This window comes from Notamacropus eugenii, chromosome 1 (assembly GCF_028372415.1).
Source record: "Notamacropus eugenii isolate mMacEug1 chromosome 1, mMacEug1.pri_v2, whole genome shotgun sequence".
In the NCBI taxonomy this organism is placed as follows: Eukaryota; Metazoa; Chordata; class Mammalia; order Diprotodontia; family Macropodidae; genus Notamacropus; species Notamacropus eugenii.
In genome coordinates, this window is record NC_092872.1 from 382,701,857 (window position 1) to 382,717,776 (window position 15,920).

Consider the following 15,920-nt stretch of genomic DNA (forward strand, 5'->3'; position numbering starts at 1 on the left):
TACCAAAGACTCAAAAAAAGAATTTCTTGCCATCAGAGCCCTTGGCTGATAGATTCCACATCAGAAATAGATACTGTCTTATCAATAGAGATAGCTTTGCAGAAGATATATTACCATTTTCTTTACCAGTTCACCATAAACACTGTTGGGCTATTATATCTGACTGGCCTCAGAAACTTGCCCTGTACATTATCTCCTCCCGGATGTGTTGCTTCTTGAGAGCAGAAAATGTGTTGCTTTTCTGTTTGTATCTACAGGGCTTAGCACATTTCTTTGCACTTTGTAAGTATTTAATCATTGTTTTGTTTTGTTTTTTTTTATCAACCAGTGGCATGTATATTCACATGGTAAAGTTTACAGAGTACTTTAAATACAAGCGATTCCCACAAGAGCCCTCTGAGGCAGCTAGTCTACAAATAGTATTAGACTATTACACATATGAGGAAAATTAGATTCAAAGAAGGTAAACATCTTGCCCATTCTCACACATGAAGCCAGAGTCTGAGATGGAATGCTAATCTAATGCTATCCAGGCCCAACTCTTTCTGATGCACTTTGCCATCCCCACTTACATCATAAGGTATCATGAGGAAAGCAAGTTGTCCACTATAAACTGCTATAGAAATTAGAACTGCTATTGTTATTACTTTGGTGATTTTTTTTTTTTTGCACTTTGCCCTTAGGAAATGGAGAACAAGGAAAGCCTTATCCCCTAACAGATGCAGAACGAGTAGACCAGGCTTACAGAGAAAATGGATTTAACATCTTCGTCAGTGATAAAATTGCTCTGAATCGATCCTTACCTGATATCAGGCATCCAAAGTAAGTGTGCCTTCTTTGAAACTTTAATGAATATCTCTTAATCCCTGTTCTTACTCAAACAACATTGCATTCCTGCTCAGAGCCCCTGATTATCAGATAAGATCACCTGGCATTCAGGATCCTTTATCTGGCTCCATTGTCTCTTTCCAGCCTTATCTCAGCATATTCCCCTTTACCTGTGCTATATTTTAACCAAATCGAAATATGCACCAGTGCCTGTGTACATCCTGCCTTCTCCTGTCCTTGGAGTATTTGCTCATGCCATCTTTTATACCTGGAAGGGACTCTCTCTGTATATACCCACAGCCTAGTCAAGGACTGTTGAATTCCCTGCCTTGCTTCAAGACCTATCAGGTGCTACCTCCTTCCCTGTCTCCTACCTACTACCTTTGCTGAAAGCAATATCTTAAGACTTTGTGTGGATCTCAGGCTTTGCCTTGTCATCACATATTAAAGTTATTTGTCTCTATATCTTATCCTGTCCTCCCATCCCCATAAGAGTGTAAGCTCCTTGAGAACATGCACTATGTCTTACTTCATCTTTGTATCCTGAATTTTTCTCATACTGTGTTTTCTACATTATGTTCTTTTTTCAGTATTAGTGGGGTTGAAGCAAGGATTTCAAAGTCTCAAGACCATATTAAAGCTGTGGAGATTATAGCTTTTGATTTGAGCGTTCAAATGCTATAGTCTAAGTGATAAAAAGAATCTGAGTGGTACAGTAGAAAAAGCAGTGGATTTCTAGTCAGAAGACCTAACTCAAAATCCCAGCTCTGGTACTTACTAGCTGAGTAACCTTAGGTGAGTTAGTCTCTCAGGGCCTCAGCTTCCTTATCTGTAAAATGAAGATAATACCTATCCCACCTGCCTCTCAGGATCATTGTGAGGAAAGTGCTTTGTAAATTATAAAATGCTAAAGAAAAGTGAGCTGTTATTATTAATATAAACTTTCTTTTCATCAGTTCTTAGCAGGTGTCAGCTCTGCTGCTCAGATAGTAACCCCTGACCATCTGAGCAATGCAGTCTGTGGTTCTTTTTCTCCCAAGGTCCTGAGGAGTCCCTGAGTTGATATTTCTGTGGGCAGGCTCTGCCTCTGACCTGCTACTAGTTTTCCACCAGACTCACCTTTCAACAGTCATGTGATTTAGCTATCTGTAACATGACTAAACTTATTGCTGTGACCTGACTCTGAATGTCAGTCAGTCTCAGTAGCCATTTACCATTTGTAACCCCTTTTAAATTTCATATTCAACAGCTTGATTTGTTTCACATCGCAGTTTATTGGCCCAAGAAAGAAATTCATTAGGGATCATTTCAGTATGACTTGTTACCCTCCTTCTAAACTAAATTTCACCTTTTCAGCTGGACTGAAAGTCAGGAGACTTAGATTCTAATCCTAGTGCAGACACTAAAAATTATATTCCCATGGGCAAATCACATGCTCCTTCCAGCACTCATTTTTCTCAAGTTGTACTTAAGTGTATAGGAGAGTTGTTAACATGGTATGAGAGATCTGAAGATGGAGAGACTGAATCAAGAAAAAAGAGGAAAAAGATTTATCGGTTCAATCACATATGATAAAATGGCTCTTTTGTAGTGACAATGAACTAGAAACCAAGAGAATGCCCATCATCTGGAGAATAACTGAAAAAATTATGGCATATAATGTAGTAGAATACTATTGTGCCATAAGAAATGATGAAAGAGACAGTTTCAAAGAAACCTGCTATGAATTAATGTGAAGTAGCAGAAAGAGAACAATAGTGACATCATTATAAAGACAAACAACTTTGAAAGACTTAAGAACTGTGATCATTGTAATGGCCAACCACAGTTCTGCATGCTTTTTATCTCCTAACAGAGATGATGAACTTAGAGTTCAAAATGAGACATATTTGGGGATATGGCTATTTCAGGAATATTTTTTACTTAATTAACCATTTTTGTTATGAGAGTTTTGTTTTTTTCTTTTTTTTAATTAACTGGGGGTAGGGATGGAAGAAAAACATAGATTTTGTAGTAAGATCAGAGAATGCTTTGTGGAAGAAGAGGTGGCATTTGAGTCTTAAAGAAAGGAAAGGATTTCAAAGAGATCATATAGGGAAAAAACATAAATCCATTGCAAAGATAGGAGGTGGGACGTGTGAGGAAAGGCATATGTAGGGGAAGACCTATGAGTCACCCCTATTGGCTAAAAGATTGTGAGCTGGAAAGTGGAAGGACATCAGATTATGGAAGGTCCTGAATACCAGGCTAAAAACTTTAGACTTTTTCATAGGCAATGGGGAGCCACAGAAGGAAAGATTATACTGGAGCAATTGAAAGGTAGTCAATACCACAAGTTATTTCTGGATCCTTCCTGGACATGGGCATGGCAGAATTTTTGATCAAAATACTTTTACAGGTGCCAGAAAGACCCATCAAGCTGGCTCAACCTTAATTTATTTTTCATTCTCCTTTCCAGGAGGTTTATTTGTGCTATAGCTAAGACATCAGCTGGGGACTCTAGAGGGGTTATCAGACAAGGGCCAGCTCCTCAGGGAGACTGTCTTCCAACATGGTGGGAGAGGGCGCAGGCAGGCTTTGTTAATGCCAGCTGGCCAGCTTTGCCATGCTGTGCAGAGGCCAGGTAGCTCCTAGAAGCTTCTAATCAGTAGGGTCACCCTGTTTTGATCCCATTTTCAGAGGTAGTTATATTTACCAAGGCATTTTCTGGAGCACAAGAGGCAGCTGGTAGAAACCAACAGTCCTTCAATCTAGCACCTGACATGAGTACCAAAATCAGTGTGTAGCTGGATGATGAGGACAGTTCCACTGAAGACATTGTCTAAGCTAGAAGGAAATTATACTTGTCCTTCATATACCCTAATTTGCCCACTAGTTTCCACTGTCACCTAGAAATACAACTTCCCACTGGGAGAGGAAAAGCTCTTCAAAACATTTGTCAGCTTTTTTTCTTTCTGACAAGCCTGGATCCAGAAACTCCAGAGCCTGGTGACTGAAAAAAAAAGTCCTTTTAGACAGCATACCAAAGACTTCTGAACCATGAGGACTCTACAATTAAAAAAAAGTATTGTTATCTTTTGATTTCATATCACCTTCATTTCCAAATAGATCCCTCTCTCCTCCCCTCCTTTATCCAGCAAGCCATCCTTTGTAACAAAGAATGTTTTTGTTTTTGTTTTTAATTTATTTATTTTTAGTTTTCAACATTCATTTCCACAAGATTTTGAGTTTCAAATTTTCTCCCCATCTCTATCCTCTCCCCACTCCAAAACATCATGCATTCTGTTTACCCCTTCCCCCAATCTACCTTCTCTTCTATCACACCTCTCTCTTCTCTTATCCCCATATTCTCTCTTTTCTTGTAGGGCAGGATAGATTTCTATACCACATTACCTGTATTTCTTATTTCCCAGTTACGTGTAAAAACAATTCTCAGCAAAAACAATTCTCAGCATTTCTTCCTAAAATTTTGAGTTCTAACTTCTCTCCCTTCCTCCCTCCCCACCCATCCCCACTGAGAAGGCAAGCAATTCAGTATAGGCTATATATGTGTAGTTTTGCTGTAGACTTCCATAATAGTCATGTCATGAAAGACTACCTATATTTCCCTCCATCCTATCCTGTACCCCCATTTATTCTGTTCTCTTTTTTAACCTTATCCCTCCCCAAAAAGTGTTTACTTCTAATTACCCCACTCCTGTCATTTGCCCTTCTTTCTATCATCCCCACTTGTACCCTTCTCCCCTACTTTCCTGTAGTGTAAGATAGATTTTCATATCAAATTTGAGTGTGCATGTTATTCCTTTCTTAAGCCAAATGTGTTAAGAGTAAACTTCACTTTTTCCCTCTCACCTCTCCCCTTTTCCCCTCCATTGAAAAAGCTTTTTTTTGCCTTTTATAAGAGATAATTTGCCCCATTCCATTTCTCCCCTTCTCCTCCCAATATATTCCTCTCTCACTGCTTAATTTTATTTATTTAGCTATCATCCCTTCCTATTCAACTCACCCTGTGCCCTGTGTGTGTGTGTGTGTGTGTGTGTGTGTGCATGTGTATAATCCCTCCAACCAGCCAAATACTGAGAAAAGTTTCAAGAGTTACAAATATTATCTTTCCATGTAGGAACATAAACAGTTCAGCTTTAGTAAGTCCCTTATGATTTCTCTTTCCTGTTTACCTTTTCATGCTCCTCTTGATTCTTGTCTTTGAAAGTCATATCTTCTATTCAGCTCTGGTATTTTCATCAAGAATGCTTGAAAGTCCTCTATTTCATTGAAAGACCATTTTTTCCCCTGAAGTATTATACTCAGTTTTGCTGGGTAGGTGATTCTTGGTTTTAATCCTCGTTCCTTTGACTTCTGGAATATCATATTCCAAGCCCTTTGATCCCTTAATGTAGAAGCTGCCAGATTATGTGTTATCTTGATTGTATTTCCACAATACCCTAATTGTTTCTTTGTGGCTGCTTTGCAATATTTTCTCCTTGACGTGGGAACTCTGGAATTTGACTACAATATTCCTAGGAGTTTTTCTTTCCAGATCTCTTTCAGTAGGTGATCAGTGGATTCTTTCAATATTTATTTTACCCTCTGGTTCCAGAATATCAGGGCAGTTTTCCTTGATAATTTCATGAAAGATGATGTCTAGGCTCTTTTTTTGATTATAGCTTTTAGGTAGTCCTACAATTTTTAAATTATCTTTACTGGATCTATTTTCCAAGTCAGTTGTTTTCCCAGTGAGATATTTCACATTGTCTTCTATTTTTTCATTCCTTTGGTTTTGTTTTGTAATTTCTTGGTTTCTCATAAAGTCATTAGCTTTCATCTGCTCCATCCTAATTTTGAAAGAACTGTTTTCTTCAGTGAGCTTTTGAATCTCCTTTTCCATTTGGCTAATTCTGCTTTTTAAAGCATTCTTCTCCTCATTGGCTTTTTGGACCCCTGTTGCCATTTGAGTTAGTCTATTTTTAAAGGTGTTAATTTCTTCAGCATTTTTTTGGGTCTCCTTTAGCAAACTGTTGACTTGCTTTTCATGATTTTTTTTGCATCACTTTCATTTCTCTTCCCAATTTTTGCTCCACCTCTTTTACTTGATTTTCAAAATCCTTTTTGAGCTCTTCCATGGTCTGAGACCATTGCATATTTATTTTGGAGGATTTGAATTTTAGGTCTTCCTCTGATGGGGTATGCATTGTTCCTCCTCATCCGAAAGGATGGAAGGAAATACCTGCCCACCAAGAATGTAACCTTCTATTGTCTTATTCTTTCTCCCTTTTGGGGGCATTTTGCCAGTCAGTTACTTGACTTTTGAATTCTTTGTCAAGGGGAGGGTATACTCTGGGGACCTGTAAGTTCTCAGTTCTTCCAAGGTGGCACAATCAAGGAAGAGGAGTTTATTCCTCTCCTGGTTTGCACACTGGTCTATGAACAGGATTCCCTCTCCAGAGCCTCCACCAGCTCCATCATGCCAGCACTCCTCCTCACTTCAGGGCCGCCACTCAGGGCTGAGATGCAGGTCAGCTGCTCAGTTCCCTCAGTGGCTTTAGGCCAGGTCTCCACTGGAGCTGCCACTGCCTGGGGCCAGGGCTAGACCACTGCATTTCCTTCTCACCCAAGTGAAAGAGCTTTCTCACTGACCTTTGAAGCTGTGTTTGGTGTTTGTGAGTTGAGGAATCTGGAACCCGCAGCTGCTGCCAGTGGTGCCTTGAAGCCCACTCCAGTCCTATCCTTGCCACAGCACGGCCCCCACTCTGCTGTGCTTGACTCCTTACCCAGTGTGATAGACCTTTCCTGTCAGCCTTGTAGGCTGTCTTGGGCTGGAAATCTCTTTCACTCTCGTTTTGTGGCTTCTGCTGCTCTAGAATTTGTTTAGAGTCATTTTTTAACAGATATTTTATGGGCTGTGAGAGGAGAGCTTCTAGAGGTGCATCCTTCTACTCCACCATCTTGGCTCCACCCCCCCAAGAATGTTTTAAAGAGAAAAAAAATACAATGCAGCCTAAGCAATCAACACATTAATCAAGAAGCATTTAAGTACATACTGTGTGCCAGGTACCACGTAAACCCCAGGGATAAATACAAAGACATCCTTCTAATGGAGGAGACCACATGTACATGTAAGTATATACAAAATAAATGCAGTATAGTTTGGTCAGAGATTATGCCATCAGCTGAGCTGCAGGGAGTTGGGGGGGAGGTGGTAGGAGCAGGGATCAGGAAAGGTTCATATAGACTGTGGTGCTTGAGCTGAGCCTCGAAAGAAACCAGGTATTCCAAAAGTTGAAGAACAAGAGGGATTGCATACCAGGCATAGTAGACAGCCAGTGCAAAGTCATAGGGATGGAGGTTATGTTGGTAGAATAGTGAGTAAAGCCAGTATGACTATAGGGAAGATTGTGAGGAGAGAAGAAGAGTGTATCAGCCTGGAAGTGTACGTATTAGAAAGAGGCAGTGATGGGGGGTGGCAAGAACAGGGCGAGGAGGATATGATCAGACCTGCATTTGAGGGAAATCAATCAAGTTTGGCTTTGTATGAAATATTCTACACCTATGGAACTTCACTTCTGCAAAGCAGGAGGGTGGATAGATTTTATCACCTCCTCTCAAGGGCCAAACTTTTTGGTCATTCTATAATCACACTGGAGAACACTGCAACTTCATCCCAAGATATTGACTGAAGGAAGGAAATGAGCATTTATTAAGCATCTACTATGTACTGTGTATTTCTATTATCTACACTATGTTAATAATCACTTTACAAAACTTATCTAAATTTGATCCTCACAACAATTTTGGGAGGTAGGTGCTTTTATTATACTCATTTTACAGTTAAGGAAACTGAGGTATAGGTTAGATAACTTGCCCAGGGTCATATGGTTAGTAAACTTCTATAGTAGGACTTAAACTCAGGTCTTCCTAATTCCAAGCCCAGCTCTCGATCCACTGTGCTATCCAACTGTGTTTGACATAGTTAGCAGAACTGAAATATCAAGGTGAAGTAGTAGAACATGGCCTACAGTGGAGAAGCGAACATTGGTGCTGTAAGGTGCTGTAACCACTGTCTTTGAACATAGAATATTAGAGCTGGAAGGGGCAGAGACCTTAGGGATATCTAGTTCAGTCATCTCCTTTTACAGATAAGAACATTAAAGTCAAAAGGTTTAAAAAAAGGTCATACAAGAAAAAAAAATCACAATCTGCCACATTAAAATTAAAGGGTTTTTTATTAGTACCATTTAAACTATCCCTTATCCATCTGGGTTTATCACTTCTTTACCCTCATTTTAAATTGGTGGACTACCATGGACAATTTTCTCCCTATGGGTGGCTGCCTCTTCATTTACCATATGGTAGTTACATCTTTTTATCTTTTTGTATTTCTGTGGAATAAGGTGTATAGCACTTTCCAAATTGACTAATTTTGAGATTTACATATACTAAGATGATTAACACTGTAAATCTCTCTATAATAATTGTTAATAGAGTAGTTTCAAGTACATTATCTCATTTGATCCTCTGCTCTGCAGGTAAGGTTTCCAAATTTAGATAGTTAGCTAACATCTGGGTTGAATAATTTTTAATTTTCACATTTCCAAGCAACTAATACAGTTCCTCACACTTATTAGATGCTTAATAAATGCTATACGAATTCAACTGAAACCCAATTTTTCTTACTCCAAGTTCATTTACTGTGGCCTTAAGTTATGACCCCTGTTCTAGAGAAGCTTGTATAAAAAGGGAGATAATATTAAACTGACATAAATGACCAAGTATTGAAGGTATCTACATATTTGTTATTGGATGGAGTCAGTGATGTAAGTTCACTTTTAAAATGATCCAAATACTTTAAACTATCAGAATCCTGTTACCTGAGGACTTGCTGAGTTTACAACCCCTAGGAAGGCAAGAACTTGGTGGTTGACAGCCAGTTATTAACATTATATATGATTGTTTTTCTCTTTTGTTTTAACCTGGTTCCTTCTGACAGCTGAAAGGGTGTGAGGGAAGATCTTGTTTGAAAAGCTGTTATTATCATTGTTTTAGCACCTCTCAGGTCTTTAACTCTGTTGTCTCTGTGTAGTTTTCTTCAACTTTATCAAGTATAAAAGGATCTTTCCTGATTCAGGTTGAGTGTGTCCAGGATATCATGACTCTGGTTCTTGCCAAATTAGTTACCAGGCCTGTGTGCAGTTGACCAAAGGCCATTTCTCATTGGTGTCATGGAAGCCAAGCCCTGCCTTGTAAAAAGAATGTGAGGGTTTAGCCAAAGGATTATTGACTTAGTTGTTATAAAGGACTTTAAGAAACCTTAAATAACATCTGGTCCAATTCCCTTATTTTACAGATGGGAAAATGAAGTCCAAAGAAATGAAGTGCATTGCCCAATGGCCCAGCAAGTTAATGGCAGAGTTTGGAGTAGAACCCAGGTCTTCTGATCCCTAGTCTAATTCTCTTTCTACTATATACCAAGAAGCCACTCCATATAATCTCAGAGTTGAAAGGATCTTAGAAATAATTTTGACCTACACTTCCCTGAAGCACTAATCAATTCTATAACAGGTTAAAAATGAGGATATTTTCTTTCTCAGACATTAAATAATAGACTATTTGAGCTAGAAGGACTTCAGTTTAAACCTTTCTTCTTAACATTTGAGGAGATTGATGTTTACAGAGATAAAATGACTTGCCCAGGGTTGTACAGCTAATTAATAAAATATCTCTGGACTTAGTCCACTTGTGTTTTTACTACTTCATATGGTCATTTAACTGAAAGCAAAGGACCCCCCTCCCAATCTCTCCTCCCTTCAATCCATGTTCCACACAACTTGCAAATTGCTGTTCCTAAACCACAGGTCTAGACATGGCAACACTGGACCCATACACATACACCAAGAGCTTCAGTGGCTCCCTGTTACCTCCAAAATAAAACAGGCACTTCTGTTTTGTTTTTGGTTTTCAATTTAGTTTTTTTCAATTAACAGAAATCTATTTTCTCTCTCCCACCCCACTTTGTGGGGAAAGGGGAGAAAATCACTTATAACAAATATGCATAGTTAAACAAAATAAATTCTACATTGGCCATGTCCAAAACCTGTATGTTTCAATCTGTTCCCTGAATCCATCACTGTCTTTCAGAAGATAGGTAGTGTATTTCATTATGGGTCTTCTGGAATTGTGGTTGGTCATTTGTAATTGTGATTTGTCTTCATAATGTTGTTATTGTATAAATTGTTCTCCTGGTTTGTCTGACTTCACCCTGTATAAGTTCATACAAGCCTTCCCAAACTGCTCCTTCATTATTTTTATGATGCAAAATAATCCCATTACGTTCATATACCATAATTTGTTCAGCCATTACCCAGTTTATGGGTAAACTCTTAGTTTCCAGTTCTTGCCACCACAAAAAGAGCCACTATCAGTGTGTTTGTGCACGTGATTTCTTTCTTCTTTCTCTGCTCTCTCTACATGTAGACCTACAATTGGTAACCCTGTAACTTTAGGGTCATAGTTCCAAATTAGTTTCCACAGTTCCTTAACTACACAGCTTTCTGTGTTTAAAATTTAAAACCCTTCAAAGTCTGACTCCAGCCTGTCTTTGCAGACTGATTGTCTGTGACTCACACACACACACACACACACACACACACACGCATACACATACACAATCAGCACTCTGTTCCACTTGCGTGTCATCTCATCTCCTGCTTCCATGCTTTTGTGCGGACTGTTCTCCTATGCCTCTAGTGTTCTCCCTTCTTGATTTTTTCTTTTGAAACTCCTAGCATCTTTCAGAACTCTATTCAAATGCCACCTCTTTAAAATGGCATTTCTTGATGCCCTTTATTGTTAGTGTAGTGCCCCTCTCTCCACACTCCACATAGAGATCTAGCCTTGAAGTCAGAAAGACCTGGGTTCAAGTCCTCCCTCTGACTCATACAAGTTCCAAGATTTGAGAAAGTCACTTAATGTCTCAGTGCTCTTAGCAGATCTCTAAGACTATATGGTGCAGAGAAGGTGACAACCTGCATTGTTAGAGGAAGTTTTTTTCCCCTCGCTCCAGTCTCTATCCCTTCTTCACAAAGATAGAACTAGAGCCAATTCAAACTAGAGCCAGCTGTTAAATTTTCATTATGAGTGTTTGCACCTTATAAATTGGCAATTCCTTAAAGATCAGGGAATGTTCTGATCGCTGATATGTACATATATACATGTACATGTATGTATACACATACATGCACATCCATGAGATGGAAGAGTGTAAGTTCAAGGCCTTGTTCCTTTTCTGAATTTGAAGTCATCTTTAATTCTCCAGTTGAATTAAATAAGCAGTTATTTAGTCTACAGTTGCACTGTCTACTTTCCTTAGCACATTATTTGATTTGTGTATCTGTTAGTGGACTGTGAAAGCCAGCTGTGTGTGGTGAGCACAATAGCATTCTGCTGTGTAATTGCTATATTGTATTTTACTGTGTGGCTTCCAGGCAATTTATTTATTACAACTCTCTTTGCTTCAATAAAGCCTCCTCAGAAATTGGATAGAAAGCAAGATCTTTGAGGATAGCTAGATGTCTAGAATCTTTCTTGGCTCGAAACCCAACTAAGTTAAAAGAAGAGATGTTTTATAAGAGTTGTTTTCATTTACTCACTAAGTCAGACGTAATGGAGCTGGAGAAAGTCCCAGGAAAGGGCAACTAAATTGATTCTACTAGATGCTGCTTCAATCTTTGAATGGTTCCATGTGGGCAGCTGTCCTCCTTCTACCAATACAGACACAGAGCTCTCCACACTTTCTTATACTGGATGATGCTTATTTGTGGTCTTTATAGAGAATCTGTCCAAGGTACTGAAATTTTTTCTCTAGTCGTTTCATGTATATCAACAAAACATTCCATCCAAATACTGGCTCAGTGTTGACTGTAAAGCCTCATTATCGGGATTCTCAAAGGACATTTCCATAGAACACAATGGCAGACTCTAGTATGCTGGAAAGAAGCTTCACGTATGGTCCCAGCTATAGACTATGCCTGCTTTCCGAGTCTGTAACTCTAGCCAGAAATGGAAGCTCAAGTAGTCTAGACATTAGATAGAAATAATAAATGGATGAATGAGTGAATGAATACATAAACAAAGGATAAAGGGATAATATGTATCCATATGCTTTATATCCACATGGGTCCCTGCCTTATGTTTCTATTCTGATACATGCACATGAGGTCTGTCTGGCATCTAACCTACTTTGCCAATACTTTAGCCTGACCACAAGTGACTTATTCCCTCAAACTCCATTTTACAACCCACATCAATCTAGGATAAGAAAATCCTATTTACCCATAAATATATCAGTCAGAAATAAGCTGGAGACAATTATACACTCAGAATGGTTAAATTTCTTTGAAACTTTAATGACTATATTCCAGCTTTTTTTCAATGCACCTTCCTCCCTTCCACCTCTGGCAAAAAAGGAATAAAGTCTAATCAGATTGTTTCAAAGTCTCCACTAACCAGCTATGCACCCTTGAACATGTAATTCAACTTCTTTGGGCTTAAATTCTCTTCTGTAAAATGAGGGGATTAGATTAGATTAGATCTTGGGTTCTTAAAGTAGAATCTGTGCATTTGATTTTTAAAAGTATATTTTGATAACTATTTCAATATAATTGGGTTTTTTTTGTAATACTGTGTATTTTATTTTATTTCATAAACATTATTCTAGGAAGAGGTCCACAGGTGTTACCAGACTATCAGAGAGACCACTGATACAAAAACATGTTAAGACCAGCTGAACTAGACAATCCGAAGTGTCCTTTATAGCCTTAACATTCTATAGTATCCTGAGGAAAAGACAATGCTGAGGTCTACAAGACCTTTGAAAGCTAACCAGGATCTGAAGAACAGGTTTTTTTTTTCTCATTTCTGAGAGTCTGGCTTAGTATTTCTTAGCCTTAATCATGTTTCTGTGTCACTGTGTCACTCCACAGCTGAGCTAGTTTTCCTTGCACCCATCCGTAAGCTTAGAGTTGTTAATCATCATCATCATCATTTATGTCATGCTCTGTTTACAGTTGTAAAGGGTTTTGTATCTGTTGCCTAATTTGGTTCTCACAACAGCCCTGTGCAGTCATTTTTACAAGTTTTATTATGCCTATTTTACATTTGAGCCTGCCGTTGATGAGCTCTTCCTAAAGCAGACACAATCTGTTGCCAGGACTGTACTCAAAGCCTTTGGAGCTTGACAGACCCTGCCTTAGTTTGTGCTCCCCTGGCATAGCCTCTCTCATTGAGAACCCAGGGTCATCATCACACTCATGGTGAGGGATCAGAGAAAGATTTTTTTTATTCACTTTCATTTCTGAATATGTGCCCCTCCCCAGCAATCCATTCCTTGTAATGAAGAAAAGAAGAAAAAAAATTCATCAAAGACTAACAACCATGTCAGACATTATAGGCAATATTCCACACTCATTGTCCTCCTTCCACCTCTATAAAGAAGGGAGGAAATGAATTTCCTCAATTTTCCAGAATAGGATTTTGTAGAAGCTCATCTAAAGTATCATGGCCACTTAGTGATGAATATTTTAACCAAGAAAAGTACAGGATGGTCCTCACTTCTGTTTGGGACCCCTTCTGCATCTGTAAAGACTGTTCCAGAAAAGAAGATTAAAGATGCTAAGAAGTACATAACTTTTAGATGATTCATAATTATTACCTTAACTGTTGATACTCTGAATGTAAGATCTATATCCAGTGACCAATGAGCATACATGCTACTGGACGAACTGAATCATAACAGTCTTGACATTTTGATAATTAAGACCAAAAGACAAAAAGATGTAGCTAAATTGAAGGATGATGTACAGGCTCTCCTTAGAGAGGCAAATAAAGCAGTTGGAGGAGTATATTTTATCGTGCATCCAAAGGAAACAAGAAACAACACTTCATGGAATATTTAGTCATCTTATACTACAGAGCTCATAATATTTACAAAAAAACCACCATGAAAATACTTTTATCTTATATGCCAACATGCATTGCAGAGGATGAAGAGGTAGAAAAATTCTTCAAAGAACTAAAAAAAAAAACCTTCATGTTAAATTAGCTGATACTTTAATTAGAGGTTGAATGACTTAGTAGACAGGAAAACTACCAGTTTAGCAAGGCCTGGGTTCAAGTTCTGCTACTAACACATACCTCATATGTGTCCCTGGGCAAGTCACTCAACTTCTCAGTGTTCCAGATGACTTTCTAAGACGCTTGAGTTATGAATGAGTTGTTCATATGCATTGGTAGATGTTATTATCCCCATTAGAAGTTTGCTATACCAATGAAATCACAGGTCTAGTTTTCTAAAAAAATACTTTGCTACTTAGTGTCTTCAGTGTAAAGATTCTCATAGGTAAAAACAATAAAAATGTATTGGAAAATATGATTTAAGAAGAAGGGATGAAGGGGGTCAAAAACTTGTGAAGTACCCAGAAGCTTCTATACCTCATGAATGATTTCTTCACAACAATCAAAAGTACATCACACCTACAAATAATACTTAACAAGTGCTTAATCTTAGAAGGCTCTGGACATAGCAAGTACTCAGTAATATTATAGAATATAAAATTGATTATGTTTTAGCAGGCAGGAATCATTTGCAATGTGGAAGCCTTTACTGATCAGCTTTCTGAGCATAGTCTGCCCACCAGCTTGTTAAAGCAAACATTGACATTAATAAAAGCTAGGATGATTAAAAACAAGAAAAAAATAAAGTAAGTTATCAATGGTGAAAATTTTGAAACAGGTGAAGAAAAAGACATCGATACCCATGATAATTTCTTATAAAAATTTAACAGCATAAGTCAGTTGATACACAAGGAGACTAAAAGAGGCTAAAAACCTTCTTAGCCAATACTTATTTGTCATGTAGTATGTTACCAGTGTTGCCAAGGGCAACGCTGATTTAGATTCTACTCATTTGTAAAACTCTTCAGAGGAAGTTGGAAGATTATGAACAGTACCAACTCATAAAACAGCAAGGAACAATGGACAAAAAAATCAGTTTAAAGAGTTTGGCAAGAGACCAAACTAAACAAAGCCATCTGAGGGCATTTAAGAATGAATCTAGAAATATATTTAGAAGAGATCTGCTTAGATTTTTATAACAAACTCTTTTCATCATCAAAGCAATGAAACCGTATTTGAACTTTAACGTTCCCAGACTTGCTTATAGAGGAAGTAGGGATGACTCCAAAGAGAAGAAATATGGGGAAAACAACTGTACTGGACCGCATATAAACCTAAGAATTCAGTGCTGGAGTTGACAAAGTTTTGAAGACATTTAGGTATAAATTTTCAAGATATCTGAAGGAAGGGAAGATACCATCACTGTGGAAAAAATATATTTTATTACTACCAAAAGAATTTATACATTTAGTATTTATATACTTAGTATAATTAGTATAGACATACTAAGAATATATCAATAGCTGTTCACCCATATGCCTACTTTCTTAGCTATGTAAAATTTTAATGAAAATAATCTATGCATATATGAAGAACATCCTTGATGAGAGTATTAAAAGAAAATGGGCTTTTGGATGCAGTTTCATAGTAGGGCACATCTTTACCATCACACAATGGCCAGAAAGATGGAGAGAATTCAAGATCTCAATGTAATTATTGTTTGTTGACCATGAAAATAATTCTAGTCGAGCAAAACACTGCCTTAAAGATTCTCTTTCAACTAAGTATAACCCATGTTGGCAGCTAGGTGATGCAGTGGATAGAGCACCAGTGGAAGAGTCAGGAGGACCTTAATTCAAATCTCACCTCAGACTCTTGACACTCACTAGCTGTGTGACCTTGGGCAAGTCACTTAACCCCAGTTGCCTCATCCTTTGTCATCTCCAGTCATCCTGATGAATATCTGGTCACCGGATTCAGATGGCTCTGGAGGAGAAGTGAAGCTGGTGATTTGCATAGCCCTCCTTCACTCAAAACAAAGTCAAGTGCAAGTCATGTCATTATTTCTCTGATGGCATGGTCTTCTTCAGCAACGAAGGACGAACACACAACCCATGTAAATGTCGGAATTATACTATATACTTTAA

General features: G+C 38.2%; 1 protein-coding gene across 2 annotated transcripts in view; it reads left to right on the forward strand.

Moving 5' to 3' along the window:
- GALNT10 (polypeptide N-acetylgalactosaminyltransferase 10) overlaps positions 1–15,920 on the forward strand; it is a 173,520-nt gene that overhangs the window by 79,229 nt on the left and 78,371 nt on the right. For both annotated transcript variants that reach the window (XM_072630798.1, XM_072630799.1), the window contains exon 3: positions 684–822. In XM_072630798.1, the coding sequence (XP_072486899.1) occupies positions 684–822 (139 nt within the window). The remainder of the gene's footprint in view (positions 1–683; positions 823–15,920) is intronic.